Raw genomic sequence first — 16663 nt, forward strand, 5'->3', positions numbered from 1 at the left:
TAAAAATGATTCTTTAATATGGAACAAAATCAGAGCTCAGCTCCATGGCTCCGCCCACCCAACACACTCTGTAACACTGATGGGTGGAGGAGAACGAGAAAATCAACCAATAAGATCACAGTCTGCTCGGCCAAAAAACAGGAGAGGCTAAAAAAACATGGAACGCAAAACCAAAGTGCTACTGGGCATGACCTCAAAGACGTTCTCACTCCTTTCCCTCCTGAACCGGGATGTGACCACAGGGACAGGCCTCTCTGCTGCCTCCCAGGGCTCTACCACCTCACCATCCACCACACCCCCGTTGACCCCCCCATCCCCAGAGGTCAAAGGCTCCTCAAACCAGTCGGTGACCCAATGACCTCTCAGAGCCAGGTGAGGTCAGTGTGAGGGCAGGTTCAGAGGAGCAGGGAGACTTGTGTGAGGGTCGTAATGTCTCAGAGGGACGTGAACACAGACAAGATGTCTTCATTATTACCATGGCTCCAGCAGAAATGTCTGTAGTTCAGCCCTTCTGCAGTATAACGCCCAGTTTATGTAGAATCAAATTTGACATGTTTCTTACTTGGTTAAGGTGGAATGTTTGAAGTTTTTTTGAGGAAATGAGACAGGACAGGAGGATGAGGACGTCTGTGGAGGCAGCCCAGTAAGAACCCGTTACTATCCTAACACAGGGACATCAACAGAAGTACTACACAGATATGTACAGAGCAACCAAGCAACACATCTGAATACCGAGTAATAAATTTGGTGTGGGAAAGGGAAGGTAATAATAGTCCACTACAAATTCACAAATCCCACTACTTTTTTTTGTAGTTGGTCCAATCTTTAAGGCTATTCTCTTGTTCTTGCTACAAACAGGGTGACAGTGAAGCCACCACAACATAGAGGAAGTCACAGGTCTGTGCTCATCTTCTGAATATGGCTGCTTTGTGTTTCTGTGCGCCGTGATGACAGCTGCCCGTCTACTCAGTGTTTATGAGGCGAGAACACAGCTCACAACATCTCAGAGGTCAAACATGAAGGCATGACCATGGATGAGGTGCATGGCTGCCCTCTCCTTTGTGCTAAATCCTTCGCTGGTCCACAGAGCTCCGCAGGGAAAACAAGGTGATCTAAAGTAATGTGGTGGCTGCTAATGGACAAAGAATCACCGATAGATGAGAAAGCATGGATTACAGGGAAATTAGACTCTGGTGGTGAGGCATTACCAGCTGAATGGGAGAGTAAATGAACAATCGAGCAGAGGAAGTGGAAATCTATACTTGGTGGAGGATTAAAATGAAGCCTTGTAATGAAGAAGCAGAGTAGGCATGAGGAGAGAGAGAGAGAGAGAGAGCACGGGCATCTGCCAGCTTCAGCTAACACAGTCGTCCTGCACCTTAACACGTACTGCGTCGTCACATGACAAACTACATCAGAAAGAGGAGGAGGAGGAGGAGGGAAGGGAGGAGGGAAGGGCGGAGGGAGGCACTGCACAGAGAGCACTATCACTACCATGGACGGACACACACCTAACACACACTACTGCACAGGGTCCCAGTCTGCGTTCCAATGCACTCTCCTGGCTGCCAGAACCTCGCTGTGTCTTGGTCAAGAAAAAACAACAAACAAACCAATTAACAAACAAACAGACAAAAAGAAGAACGACACACACTTTGGATCCCACTGGCCAATTAAAAAAATAAACCAGAAACGAAACCTAGAATATAAAAAAAAAGCCAGTGGCACCAGATTTTACAGAAAGCATTTTCTCAATAACTGGCTTTTGAACAGCTCTACGCTTTTTCTTTTAGTCTACCAAGTATATACTATTAACCTTACCAGGCAGCTAAAATCTATACAGTACTGTCTTTTTCATATATTTATAGATATTTATACACTATACAAAGTTGGCAAAAATACATAAATAAATACAATAAATTAGATTGTACACATCACAATTGTGTGTTTTAAGTTAGAGCACTCTTTGTTGAAGAGGTGGGTCATGGCAAGTTGAAAAAGGAGGAAGAAACAGGAGTGTTACCCTCGACATCCCAAATGCAAGGTATCACATCATCTTAGATAAGTCATATTTCGGTGAATATGGCGTTAGATCAGTTAGTCGTATTGCTTGTTACCTACCTGATCAGAAATGTCCACATTATGGCAGGAGTTAGAGAATGCTCTAACTGAATCACAAAGTCTATTTACAACCGGCAAGGAAAGAAAAATACACATATACCGACGGATCCAGGCTCAGAGAAAGGAGTCAAAATTTATTTTCAGTGCATCAATAAATGACAGCTTGTGTGCATGCATGCATGGTTATTTTCTGACTCCCCAAAAAAGGATGGTATTACATATGAAGACAGGACTGTATCCACTGTCCTTCCTGCAGACGGCTGCTGGGAGTATCTGCTGCCCCATATCATGTCCCAGTCTGCTGGAGACAGTCCTAAAAGTAAAATGAACCTGATAAGCTCTGTCCCTGCACTGTACTCAGCCCCAGCCAGATATGTTAGTCTACAGCATATGAAAAATGGGGAAGTATATGAAAATAACTGGACTACAGCCCTGTGGATTTTTGGCAGATTTGGGCAGAAAATATTTAGAAGGCACGGGGCACTTTTTGGACATTTGGAAAGATTGATATTCCATATTCTCCACCCATTTTTTTTTGATTAAAAACCCTTATTCTCACTTAGTCTGACATATGGTGGTTTATAGTTTGGCTCCTGTGCTAATCTGGGTTTTTCGTGCCGGGTGTTCTGCAGTTTGCAAGTTCTTACAAATATCTGACTGAGCAAGAGAGAAGTATATTATGTGCCGAGTTCATAGCAGTCAGTTGTGCTTAATCATGAGTCTAACCCCAAGTAAGAGGCTTGATCAAAAGCATGAAAATTATCTTCACAGAGTCAAATGGACAGTGTAGTCCTTCTGCTGAGATCCAGTTCTTCCCATACATTCCCCTTCACATGTACAGCCTCCAGCTGAGCAATAATGACTCCAAATTCAATGAGGAAGCCATCATCAGTGTCAGTACAGGGCCAATCCCATCTAACACAATGGCATTACAGTAAATCCCCAAGCCTTTGAGCAGGCAGGGTGAGAAGCAATGCCAAGCGACTGGGGACGATCGGGGTCCATAAGGAGGTGAACGCTCCTCTCACACATTCTGTTACTTTTGCAATAAAAATATAAAAATGATTTATGGCATAAACAACGCAGGCTACAATAATGCCTTCACAATTTGTGCCACATAAATATATCACTCAGTCTGTTTCCTGAAGGTGTGGGGTGAAAGATATGTGGCAGTGTTGCTACAGTGGGCCTGGGGTGTGTTGGGTATCACTCCTTCCCTTTGTTTCTCTTGCCCCAACCTCACAACATCTTCAACAAAAATACAGCGGACATCAAAAGCCCTTATTCAAGAAGGGCAGGTATAATGAGCTTCAGCATCATCAACATCACCACTTTTATCATGAATATCATTGTTTTCTTCATCATTTCAAGTGACAAATGAAAACTCGGCGTACAACAAATGTTAATTTTCAACAACAATATTTACATAAAGTTCTCAAAAACAGAAGGATTTTCTTATCACGTTTTTGTAAAGAAATAAACCAAACACAAGAACACAAGCACACACATACATACACACTGACCAACAGTCAAATGTGAACATAAGAAAAAGATAATATTACTCATTATTGTTTTTCATGTTCATTTTGTTACCATTCAGATAATGCTTACCTAAACCCTGATTGGGAGAAGTCACATCGGTTTTCACCAGATGCTTAAAACAATTGAAAGGGTGAGTTAGGGGAGGCAAGGTCTGTCTGCACAGGGCGACACTCACACAGGGACTGACTGGACAAATGACAAAGGTGACCCAGAAGACTCCTGGGCTGACTCAGCCATCATAATGTGATTCAGCAGAATAAAACATGCACTACAGTCCCTCCAGGATGAGATTATTGCAGCCTGACCTTAATCCACACACACACCTCAAGTTTTTCATGACATAAAGCACAGTGAACCTTTAATTTAATATTGCACAAATTACAGCAAAGCAGGCACCTTTCCAACAGAGTGAGTCATTGAAGCTCTTCTTAAGAAAGCCATATCCATCAGTGTGGAAGAATAAGGAAGGACTAAGAGTATGACAAGGACAAAAACAATATAATTGGACTCAGAAGAATATCTTGCTAATCCCTTAGCTAATAGATGTGACCTCTTCAGCCAATAAAGCTTTCAGTTATTTACAAAGTAAACATAAAAGAGGAGGCGGCAGTGACGATGATAAATTAGGGGATCTTCTCCTTGAGTATATATATGTAGGCTATACTGGTTGATATCAAGGCTAAATATACAACCATGCTGGGCTGCTTTGGGAGTTCATACTCAGGCAGTGTTGCTACGAGCTAAATGCTAATATTAGAATGCTAACATGCTTGGAACAATAATTTATCTTATACCTCATTTAAGATAAAAGTTTCATAAATTATCTTGTACTCTAATGTCTTCATTTTAATCCTCCATTTTCAATCCATATTAGTCTTTTATATAATGTCTGTATATGGCATGTTAGCATATTAACATTTGCTAATTAGCACTAAATGCAAAATACAGCTCTGGCTGATGGGAATGTCATTAGTTTTGCAGGTAGTTAGATAAATTGAAGTGTGAAAATGAATTTTTTATGTTACCTGAGAGACATGAATATAGTACATTAGATATCATGAAAATTTAACGTTAACATATTTTACTCTAAGGCATGAATGCTAAACCCTGGTGTCAGTGGAAAAGCAGGGGCTTCAACAAATAGGATTTATCATCTGGGAATTAAATGCATTAGAAATTTAGAATGAATATTGGAACAAACCATTTGATACATATTTCGCTAAAATAACTGGGCTCAAACCCAAATTGGCTGTACGTAATGTTAAAGACTTGCAGAAAAGCCAATGAATTATAATTAAACTAAGAAGTGTTCTCATAGCCTCCAGACTGAACAGATATTAAAGGAATATCAAATAAATTGGGTACTTTTTTTTTTTTTTTTTTTAGTCTTTATCCTGTGGCAGAGTTGAAGGCAGTGTTGGCTGTGTCTGACATCTTGAATTAAACTTTAGTAATCAGACAGTAAATATCCACACCTGCACCTACCAGGTGGCTCTGTCAGGAAACAAAGCATTGATGAAAGACTCTGTACTTGAGCAGAGCAAGTTGACGAAATGGAGTTAGTCTGAAAAAATCTCGACTGGGAGCATCTACAGCACCATTATACTGCACTTGTGAAGGTCATTGCTGACAGTGTTTGTGCCAACAAAATGCAATAACTTTAGAGGTGTGAGACAGGTGGCAGTGTAATAAAAGTTGGATTTGGAAATTGCTTTCTCTTTTATATGGTTTGGCTCAGAGCTTACCATCCATTGTAATGGTACTGCTGTTTGACTGCTGGCAATGAAAGAACATAATGTTTGGGGCTCGTGGTCATTTTATGGAGTGTGAAAGTTTCTGGATATTCTTGTGATGGATTACATATCTTGATTCATCATGTTTGCTAAGATAAATATGACCTTCAAACTAAATCCTACTTAAGTGGAGGCAGTATTTAAACTTTTTTCCACGTTTCTAGCTGTGAATAGTCTTTATTATTTACGCTAAAGGCTGAACAACTCAAGTAAGTGTTGCATATGAATGTCAGGTCCTTAATCAGAAAATTATTACTGATTTATTGTTTCATGACACTTTTTGTAAATAATATGTAGGGTGTATTTAAATTGCACTTAAAAGAAAAGTGTAACTGCAATAAAAGCACTGAGTGGTTTTAAAAGTCCAACCCTGCAGCCTTTTCGCCTCCAGTCTACTTTCGAGGACTGGGCAGCATCACACACAGTGCTGCATGTTACTAAAAATAAAGCTATATCATCCGCTTTACAGGGTCACTGATGACTAAGCTTTGTAAACCCCTGTAGCATCGTAATTTATCTCTTTGAGCAACATGTAATCTCAGTGAAAGGAAATGGCAGAGGTATTGTGTTGACTCATCACCTGCACACCTGCGCATTTAAACCATGTCTGGAAATCACAGCTTCAGCAGCGGTGCGATCTGATTAGTTTCCTCATTTTGACAGATGAACCTTTATCCCTGTCCATCATACTCACGGTTACTAATGAGAGCACTCCGTGTTTTGAATAACATTTAGTAAGTGTTCTGAAAAGACTGTGTTTCCCTGGTCTGAGAAAGGAGATCTTGCTCCTTTCTGACCACCTAATGGGAGTGTAATGTGCTGTGACACTGCAGGCAGTGGCTGTCAAAACAGTGGGCCCTGTTCCACGGCTGGCCAATTGTTCTGAAGGGTGCTGGACTGGATCAGTGCATCAAAGCAGCCAGCACCGAGTCTCACACGAAACACACTGCCCAAAAAGCACACAGTGTACTGCCCAGACTGGCCCACAGAGGACTAACCTGGTGCAAATTAGGCTGCAATAACACAATTCCTCACCCGTCTCGTGTTAAAAATCAAAAGAAACACAAAAGCATGAGAAACAATCGCATTATTGCATGAAGAAAAATAAACTCTGCTGCAGGACACAGCAGTTTAGGCACAGATTTTAATGGGGGCCAGCGTCAGTAGGAACTACAAACACTGTGTTAACTGAAGCAACGCCTCCTCCAAAAAGCAAGTGATTACGTTGAGACATGTCATCTCATATTTAAATAAACTGAAGTTTCTGCAGTAAAATCTGACAAGACAACGCCTCACATACTATTGTTAAAGTAAAAAACACACAGAGACAATTGCAGATTACTAAGAATGAGTAGACGTCTGTGTGAGCAGCTCCTAATGGCTGACAGTATTCACGATGCTGCTCTATGACTGTTTTATTTACATTACAGAAATATTGAGCTGAGCTGAATGTTCCTGACAGGCAGGGCAGCTACCACTACACTGTGTGGTGCTCTCAAGCACTCAGGAAAGAGATAATGTCTAATCTGCTTTTACAGTATCTCACAGTCGCAGATCAGGCCATCATCTAACATCACACCCACTGTCTGTGATACACAGCCATTCATAGCTTCTGTGAACAGCCACAAACACTCAGAGAAAGCTTTGATATCTTACCTTTTGTCAGTGTAAAGTTAAAGGTCTTACTGTTTTCAGATATCCACCTATTGTTTGCCATCATCTACAGAAGCAGAAAACTCAATAAGATCTCTGATCATGCTTGCTGTTCATTCAAACACTGGGCCTCGTGCAAGAAACATTTACATGATCGGATTTGTTCTCAAATGCCTCCTTAAACTATGAATAATTTACAGTAATTTGTTGCATTCACTATGTTTTTGTTAGTTCATCCAATAATTTACAGTGCTCCATAGCACAGCATTGGCAGCTGTAGACTGACATTAATGTTATAATAGTCTTCTCATTACCGTCTGTCATCTGATTTCTAACAGCAGAATTTGAAGCTTAGCTGTGTTAAATACCTCCTTCTATTCTACCGTAACTTAGGCTAATTGTCAATGAAAATACGTGTAAAATGGAGCAGAATAAGCCATCTTACAAACTTTATGCTGAGGATCAAATCTCTCCTCACTTCTCCTCATGGAGAGGTGGAGTTTAATTGACTTCAACATGTGATTTTAGATCTTTTGTCAGTTATTTCATCATATTTTTTTTTACCTGTGAGACTTGTCTTATAACTGTTGCAGCCACATCTCTTATCTTCAATCAGTTTCCAATAGGATACATGACCAAAATCCTGTATCACAGCGTATGTAATGTTATATCATGACAACTTAACTTTGCTAACTCAGTTAAGAAAATGGTTGAGAATAAGCATTTTACACTTCAATGGATTTCATTTCTGTCTTTTTATTTGTAACTTACACGTAAACAATTCCTGTTCAGAAGTACTTGTTATGTTTTGTAGGGACTGGCCTCCTTGCAAATCTCTTGGCTGTATCTGAGTGGAATAACATAAATTGACATCCAAAAGTTGAAAAACATCGACATTAAGATTGTCATAAGTGACACAATATTATAAACCATAATGCACAATACCAAATAGGATTTGCCATCGCCACATGATATATATTTTCATATTGCAGAGTCCTTGTTCCCAGCGAAACAAACGCTTATTTCAATGTTGTGGTTTCTCAACCACGTGAAACAACTGTTTTAAATTTTTTTTGATTCCTTTCAAAGAGAAGATTTGTAAAAACTCACAGGAGAAGTTCTTCCTTCCATTTGTTCCATTTGTTTCCACTGCCTAAAAGCCTGTTCGTTAATAAAGTCATTTCACTGGATCTGTCTGCTGCCTGTCAGCAAAAAGTCTGTACTTTGATATGCACTGCTTTAACCCAGCTGTGACAAGTTTACACAATTAAGTAGAGTGACTCAGACTCTGAACACTTGTACCGGAAAAAAGGACAGAATAACACTGCATAAAAATTTGAAAATGTTCTTACATGAGGCCCATTGTGCATAACACTGTTGTAATGGCTGACCTGCATGCGACAAGTAGACGAGTGTGATCTCTCCATCCTGACATTTTAGACACAAGCAGCTTGCTATCAGGAGTCTGGCTGCCTACATAGAAACACACGCAACACATACTCAGACACATACATATCGATACACAGGTAGAAAAGGAGAAAAAAAGAGGAACAAAAGGAGGATGAGAGCCCTACATCCATCCTCTATGTCCTCTCCTCATCACAGAGCAGACGTAGCTTCTCCCCTACAGCTGCTCACCCTTTCAGATACTCCTCCCTTAATTTTCTTCAGTACTATAATCATCATCAAAACTGTCATCACCATTATTATTGTTATTACATTTTCAAAAAGTGCAGAGAGAACTTCCCCATGCCCTCGTTCAGAAGGCAGGGCAGTAAAGGAGGATGGGGAAACAATGGCAGTAAGAAGAGCAAGAAGAGCGCAAGATGAGAAAGAGAAAAGAGAAGATTTCTGCCGAGTCTGAATTGTGTTGCTCCTGTGATCACACACACATGCACGCGCACAGCAGCAGCAAACTCACATAACGCTGCAACAGCATACAGTCAGAGCTGGTGGGGAGGTCTCAGAGATCGACCCCCATCAGCACAACAGGGCAAAACAACAGCACAGGGCAGCACCGAGAATTCAAAGCATCAATAAATACACAGAGGTGTGCACAAGCTACCAAATGCAAGTGCACCAACAGCACAAACTTGCTTCTTTTTTCATCTCAAAATTGTTGGAAGAAGATTTTCATTTGGTTTCCTCAGTTGGTGATGCTGTGAAAAATGACATCATCGTATCATGGGGGATTTTTTTTTTTTTCATCTTCTTTTTTCTCTCTCCACGTCAAGGCTTTTTGTCTGGAAAAATCAGGAGCGATCCATTTCATACAGTTTCTGTGTTCCCACTTTCCCAGCTTCGGAAAGTTCAGTTCGTATTTTTTTTTAATAATCTCTATTTTTGTTGGAGCTACAGCACAGCACCCACAGCACACAGACGACAAGAAGGGTTCCAGAAAGGAGGGATTCACTAATATTGTGCCAGAGGAAGAGAAGGAGGGAACAATAAGGAAAAAAGAGAGAAAGAAGAGTATAGAGAGGAAAAAAGAGGAGGGAAAAAGACAGCAGTATCAACAACTTCATCTGAGTTCAGCTCGTTTCATCACAAACTGAGTATTGATTGCTTTAGACAACTTCAGCTGAACATTAAACCACTGAAATGGACTGAAATGGGTCAGAGGATATAGTACACTTGAGACAAATGACAAGGACAAGCCAAAAAATAGAAACTAAGTAAAGATGGGAAACAGCAGACAGGCCATGAATAACATACTATATATTAGTCGTATGTATAAGGGGAATTCTGCCAATCTATATACCTAATATATTCATATGTATATGTACATACAGTACATATGTATAGTATTGTGTACCTGGAATAGCCATATAATAGGATTACATGAGATAAGTTACGCCTTACTTAGTTTCTCTGTGATCCCACGGGACTGGCACCTTAAAATTGTCAAGGGCTGCATTGCAGTTCTGAACCAAAGGGGTCAACAAAGACACTAAAAATCAGACCTCCACAGGCAAAGTGCATAAGGACAGACAGACATACAGACAGTCAGAAACAGGGGGACCATCGGCAAAGAGGTGAGACAAAGAAATTAAGACACAGCTGTATGAGGGGGAGCAAAAGAGAGGAGTCGAGGTTTTGAAAGAAAGGAAGAAAGAGAAGAATTTAAAGGTTTAAGAGAGCAGATGGCTAATTGTACCCGTGTTTCGCAGCCTGGCAGCAAGTCAGTCTTGTGCATAAGGACGGGAGCGAGAAGTGGGGGGAGGACGAGGGAAAAAGGAGACAGGAAGGGGCCATGGAGGAAGCTGGGTGGTGCGATCAGGCCTTGAGAGCATGCCACTGGGCGACATTAGTGCGCGGCCGAGCGAGCATGTCTTTCCAGTGCTTCACCTCCGCCGGTCCACTCTTCCACGATAGGTAGATCTGAGACGGGAGAGAAATTATAACAAATGAGAAGAGGAACAAAAAGATAAAGACAGTTCTCTACACTGGCTGGTTTGGCAACACTTTCCTGTGACTCCTACTGTTTAACATTTAAAATATTTCTTTCTAAAGGTCTTAATCTAACTTAACTCTTACTTCTGAGGTCAGGCACAAGTCATGATGTGCAGCTGACTGCACCTTTGCCTGCATCTGTCTCCTTTAGCAAAGTGCATACATGCATCAGCTGCTTTGTTTTCCTTAGGTTAGGCTCTTACTCTATTCAGACAATTGTGGAGAATTACACTCATTCTATCCTCCATCTTACACAATGACTGAGTAATAAAAATTTGCACTGCATAGGGTTTGTACAATGGAGCGAGATTCTTCAATCTCATTTCATTCTCCAAACTCGTTCCATTGAATGCTTCCTGTGTAATACATCCAGTCTTCTGAGCGTTCCTCTGTATTAAATGTCTTTCTACTACTACTACTACTTACAGTACATTTCCAGTCATAATTCCTGTTAAATGGAATATGTCCTATATCTCATGAGAACATATTTCATATTATTACCAATTAGGAAGAGTCTGCTGAACTGTTGTCACTGTTTTTTATGGACTTACCTGGCATAAGAAATTGTTACACCTATGGTTATTAAATCCAAAGATGCTTCAAGTGTCAGCGCTGATCAACCTGCACATTTTTTTAAAAAAATGATTTTGTCAAAGAAGTATAGGAAAATTGCAGAAATTGTCTGTTTTAACCTAAGTCGTATGTTTAGATTGGCTTATGTGTTAGCCAGAAATCCAAAACTTGAAGGTGTTCAGGTTACAAAAAGATATGACATAGATCATTATTACATGTGAATGCATTATGAACACATCGCAAAAGACTGTTTGAATCGCAATGAAAAACATAAAACATATTATTTACACGTCATGTCCTCATACTCACTTACTCGTCATCAACTACCCTCAGAGTAATTGGTGTCAGATTTAGTGACTATTGTGAGGTTCGTTTGTCACAGCAGTGTTAACAATGCTGTAATTTGTGTAATTTTTCCTCTCTGTCCTCTCTCTGAGTTGTTTTTCTGCAGATATCTCCGGCTCTGGAGGTGCATGTTCCTGAAGTGCACTTAATGGCCTCCAACCTGCATGCTGTCTGACTGTGTTGTCCACAGTCTGCTCTGTTTCTGACTGTCAGCGGCCGCCCACCCTCAGCCTGATTCTGTCTGTTCCCACTGTTTCCCACTGTTATAAAGTCGCTGCTCTTGCGGGAATTGTTGGGTTTTTCTCTGTATAATATGGTGAGGTCTTGACCTTACTTTGTCAAGTGCCTTGAGATAATTTAATATTATGACTTATTGCTCTATAAATAAAACTGGTTTTAACTGAGCTGTCATTGCACATTGCAGACTTTCTTCTAATCTTGCAGGCCTATCATTAATTATTAATAGTTTGTAGTTAATCAGTTAATCACTGCACATCTAATTAGGTTGGCAAGATGAAATTTAGGCAATCACATCTGACATCTTACTTCACACCTTTACCAAACAGTAACAAACTGGGTTACAGGCCCACATCTTCACATCCACGTCCTATTTTATGACCAGCTCAACCAGAGCTAAACAAAAATACAATCCCATGGACCTCATGGCATGATTTTTTTTTAATGAAATGGACTTCAATAACCCAAACAGGGCAACCTGCTGCAATATCAACTGTTACCTTGCCAATAACATCGTTGCGGCTGAGTCTGTCCTTGTCCATGACAGTGATGATGATGGTGGTCTCTCTCAGCACATGGGCGGGCACATCAAAAGGGAAGGACTCGTTGAAGATGGGGTTCAGACAGCGCTTCATCACAACCGTCTTTTTCTTCTCTACACGTTTGTCCTTGTGCATCAGCCACACCTTCACATAGGGATCTACAATGTGGACAAAGAGAGCAGGAGTTTACAGGAGAAGGAGGATGCAGACCCCCATGAAAGGTGATTCTCAGGGTCATGTTTGCAATTACCCTCTTAATTGTGAAAGTCACGGAAGGCAGCAGGGAAGCAGATACCTAGTTTGAGCTCAAGGTCAACTTATCCCCTGAGCTAGGAAATATACAGATGAGGAAGTATTTATGGAAATAGGGCCTGGGATTTGTACAACCAGTTCTGGAGCATTATCATATTCTGTAATACTAACAGACACAGCTCTTCCAAGTACAAGAAGTGGTAGGTTTACAAAATATGCCTTAGAAAGTGCCTCACAATGAGACCTGATAATTTAACAACTTGAACCAGACTGAGCTGACACACATTTGGCTGGGTGGCTGTAGATCCTCATAGATATACAGAAAAAGGAGGAAGAAAAAAGAGAGAGGTCAGGGAGGGCGGCTTGACGTAATGTCACCTTGCTGTTGCAGCTATCTGTGCAGCGAGCAGCTTGGGGGCCAGACAGCAGCCGTCCTCTGCACGAACAGGGCAGTGAATGTTTGAACACTGAGTCGGAGCTGTACGTGGAGCCACGAGGCTTCCAGTGTTATTAGAAGGGCTTCAGGCTGGTGAGCAAGGGTTAGATAAAGTAAAGACTAAACAAACAAGGAGGAATCTCTACCTGAGGTGCCCCCAATATCCATGGCTTTGAGATTGCGTGCTTTGATGATGTTCACAGTGATGGTGTTGGCTGTGGGATTATAGCAGAGAGACACCAGCAGGTCTCCTCGTCTCCCCTGAGGAACGTAGAAACACAATGGAGTGTAAATCATCAGATTTTATCAAACTTCACATCACTCACAAGTTAGGTGAGCCTACAGCTCACTAGACAACGTTGTGATTCACATACTAAAATCATGCATCTAACTTGTTTTAGGAAGATTTTTCTTATAGTGGGTTTCTGCATGTTATATTTATTTTACAGCGCACATTTCAGACTTTTAAAATGCCAGTGAAATGGGTAGCAGAGTGCCATTTGCTTTAGATATTTTGTGTGAGTCTCCTGGAAGCCCACCTGTGGAGCAACGACTCATACCAGCAGAGTGAAGACTCATAACTGCTGAAAAGCATTTAGGACCTCTGACCCAGACCACAGCTGTAGGGATGTGACTAAATTCCCAGTGCATTTTCTGCTCTAATTGCTAACATTATTACTGTGGTTTGAAAATAATCTTTCATACTTTTATTTCAGGTGTAAATTATTTTTGTCAGTTCTTGATACATCTTGCTACAAGTTTGCTTAATTTTACCTACTTACTGCCCCTTATACCATATCAATCTGTAATGTTTGAAAAGCCTGGTTTCTGTAAACTGCCTTCAGAGTATCTAGTCTGGTCTTGGTCTTGGCTTGGCCTTGATACAGTCTGCCCTCAGTTTCGATGGTTTTGACAACACCACTCACTAATTGATGCATAGGTGATATGCATTCCAAGAAATATATACAAATCTAATTTGATTTAATGAGGACATCAAGACCTTTTTCAGATTGTTATAAATGCATAGTGGTCTCAATGCCTGGTTGTGCAGAGGCTGAACACAGGTGATGTCCAAATGTGAGTTGCATTAGGTGTAAAGGGCTATTTTAAGGTTTTTAAGGCTGCTAAAGCATCAGCAAAAGACCTGTAGAATAAAAATAACTGGTTTGTCATAATTTGGCTCGATGAAAGAGTTGATACTGCTCTCTTACACTGCCATCACTGCAGGGTTTGAGCTCCTTCCAGAAGGTCTTTATCTGGCCCAGTTCCACCTTATTAAGGGGGATTGACACCTCTCCAATGGGGTCATTCCTACTGAAGCGGTCGTAGTCCAACACTTGAAGGTAAAGTGTGCGCTCTCTGACCTTCTCATAAGGGAAGCCTAAAACGGAGACGGACAGATAACACCAGGGTGAGTTACAGACAGCTACAGGACACTGAAACACTGCACAAGTGAGAAACAAATTCTTGACAGTGCAGAGAGGGCAGCGGTGTAATCTGTACCATGCTAAAAGGGATGAATTTGGCAAAGGTCAAAGTGCATTTCAGAGCTGCAGGACCAGCCAACTCTCCCTCAGATGAGAGGGATCATTATGTTCTAGTCACAAAGACCTATGTCATTCAGTTTTCCACAGCAAAGTCTATTGTTCTAATTCTGGCAAGAGTTGGAGCTTTTAGAAATTTATTTTGACTTTTTCACCACTGTGCTGTCATCTGAGCACAATGATCATAATGGAACACATTTCGATCATACAGGGCAGGGACACTTGGCTGCTCTCTGTGTAGCTGGCACTGAACAGCCACAGTTGAACTACTACTACAATATCATTTTCTAACAAAGCCTGTGTGTAATTTCTGTAGCAGTGTGACCTGCAGGTTTTATCAATGCAAAAAATGTTCTCAAACCTCACATGCTGTTACAATTCCTCACAACGTTTTAGCAGAAATACCTTTGCTGTTACCATCATTGATTAAAAGAGCAGTTTGACATTTGGTGAAAATGCTTATTGGTCTTTTGCAACAACATTTGATGAGAAAATATTTCTCCCTGCTTGTTTATTAAGTATGCAGCTAATGCCTGCAGTCAGTTAGCTAAGCTTTGCACAAATATCAGAGACAGACACTGAAACAGCAAGTCTGGCAAGCTAAAAATCTGCCAAAATCTGCTGAACAGTACCTGTGAATTACACCAGTTACAAAGTTATATCTCATTTATTTAGTCTGTACTACATTCTGAATGTATAAATGGCAACTTCAGGTTACACATGCCATTATGTAGTCCATTATTACTTGACCAGGAGAGCTTATTGATCTTGTCTACCCTTGAGGCAAGAACAGAGCAAATATATTTACCAAAATGTCAAAGTATTGAGGACTGTTTAAAAGGATTGGACAGCATGACAAAATACAGCAGTTATCAGCTGATGAGAAAACAGACCTTCAAACAGGAAGGTTTCATTCCAGTGGGGATTGAGGTTCTTCCTCTTGACCTTGGTCTCCAGTTTGTGCTTTTTGTCAGGCAACAGGTAGATTTTGACAAAGGGGTCGGAAGTTCCGGAGAAGTCCTTGGCCGGGAGGTCCTGACCCCTGAGCACTTTAACGGTGAGGGTCGTGTTTTGGAAACTGTAGCCTATACTGAACTGGATCCGACCCAGCTTCTCACTGATGGGCCCTTCACCATCATCATCCTCCGATCCTGGAGACAGCTGCGGGATTGAAAAATGTAATCATGTAAATATAAGTAACACAAACACATCCAGTCACACAAAAAAGTTCAATCCAAGGGCACACACATCTCTGCCTTTAGCACGTGCACAGAGACCTTGACTGAGTAAAGCTGTTATAGGAGGAGAATTCTGAGCTTTGAGCATTTTTGTCACGCCGTTTGCAAGCCGCTGCGATTGGTATGACATTAAGAAGACTGAGAGAGTTTAATTTCCTTACTAATGTTCTTAAGAGCCAGGAGGTGCTCAGATTAAAGATAGGGGAGCTTTAGACCACCCAGTCTCCCTCACAACCACTCTGACTGCTTTATCACTGCTGTGCACTAAAAGGCCACTATCAGATAGAAAGCAGTGGTCAGAGAGAGAGAGCAAAAGAGAAATAGATGGCATGGACAGCACAGCACAGCTCAAGGTTGGCATTCAGCTGTCTTTATATTTCTTTCTTTTTTCCCTGTGGCTTTACCTTCTGTCTCTGCCATTCATTTTTTCCTCCTTCTGCAACAATAGCACAGATTTGAAGGGAGCATTTGAGGAATTTGAAGGAGATAAGACAACAAGCAGTTCATAAGACCCCTTTGTGCACAAGATTCTTCTGACACTTGAAAATGCAAACACTTTCTCTGTGGATTACCTGAAATTGTTGATTTATTTTTTATTTTTTTGACCCGGGCTACGTTCATAAGTGGCAAAGATTCGCTCACTCAAGCATTTGCCAATAAGAGCTTTAAAACTGACAGGCAGAGCAAGTGTGAAATATTCCAAATCTAATTTATCAAACAGTGTGAGTCACCTTGGATGGCTTGTTTCGCTTGATTGCCACTGTAGGAACTTGCCAGTGTGGGTTTTTTTTTTCTATTATGGGTCTCATATAACCATGCACAGCCTCAAATTACTCTGGCATTTGCATAGAGGATGACTCAGCAGCAGTAGACGTACCTGAAGACTAGCAATTACACCTTACGCTACATGGCCAAAAGTATGTGGACACTTGAA

General features: G+C 41.0%; 1 protein-coding gene across 2 annotated transcripts in view; it reads right to left on the bottom strand.

The window, feature by feature from the left end:
* The window catches only part of syt7a (synaptotagmin VIIa), an 89658-nt gene continuing 72995 nt past the window's right edge, over positions 1–16663 (bottom strand). For both annotated transcript variants that reach the window (XM_030135720.1, XM_030135719.1), the window contains 5 exons: positions 15385–15652; positions 14159–14328; positions 13094–13208; positions 12218–12417; positions 1–10490 (listed from right to left, as the gene is read on the bottom strand). In XM_030135720.1, the coding sequence (XP_029991580.1) occupies positions 10386–10490; positions 12218–12417; positions 13094–13208; positions 14159–14328; positions 15385–15652 (858 nt within the window). In that variant the 3' untranslated portion in view covers positions 1–10385. The remainder of the gene's footprint in view (positions 10491–12217; positions 12418–13093; positions 13209–14158; positions 14329–15384; positions 15653–16663) is intronic.

The sequence above is a fragment of the Sphaeramia orbicularis genome, chromosome 6 (assembly GCF_902148855.1).
Source record: "Sphaeramia orbicularis chromosome 6, fSphaOr1.1, whole genome shotgun sequence".
Lineage (NCBI taxonomy): Eukaryota > Metazoa > Chordata > Actinopteri > Kurtiformes > Apogonidae > Sphaeramia > Sphaeramia orbicularis.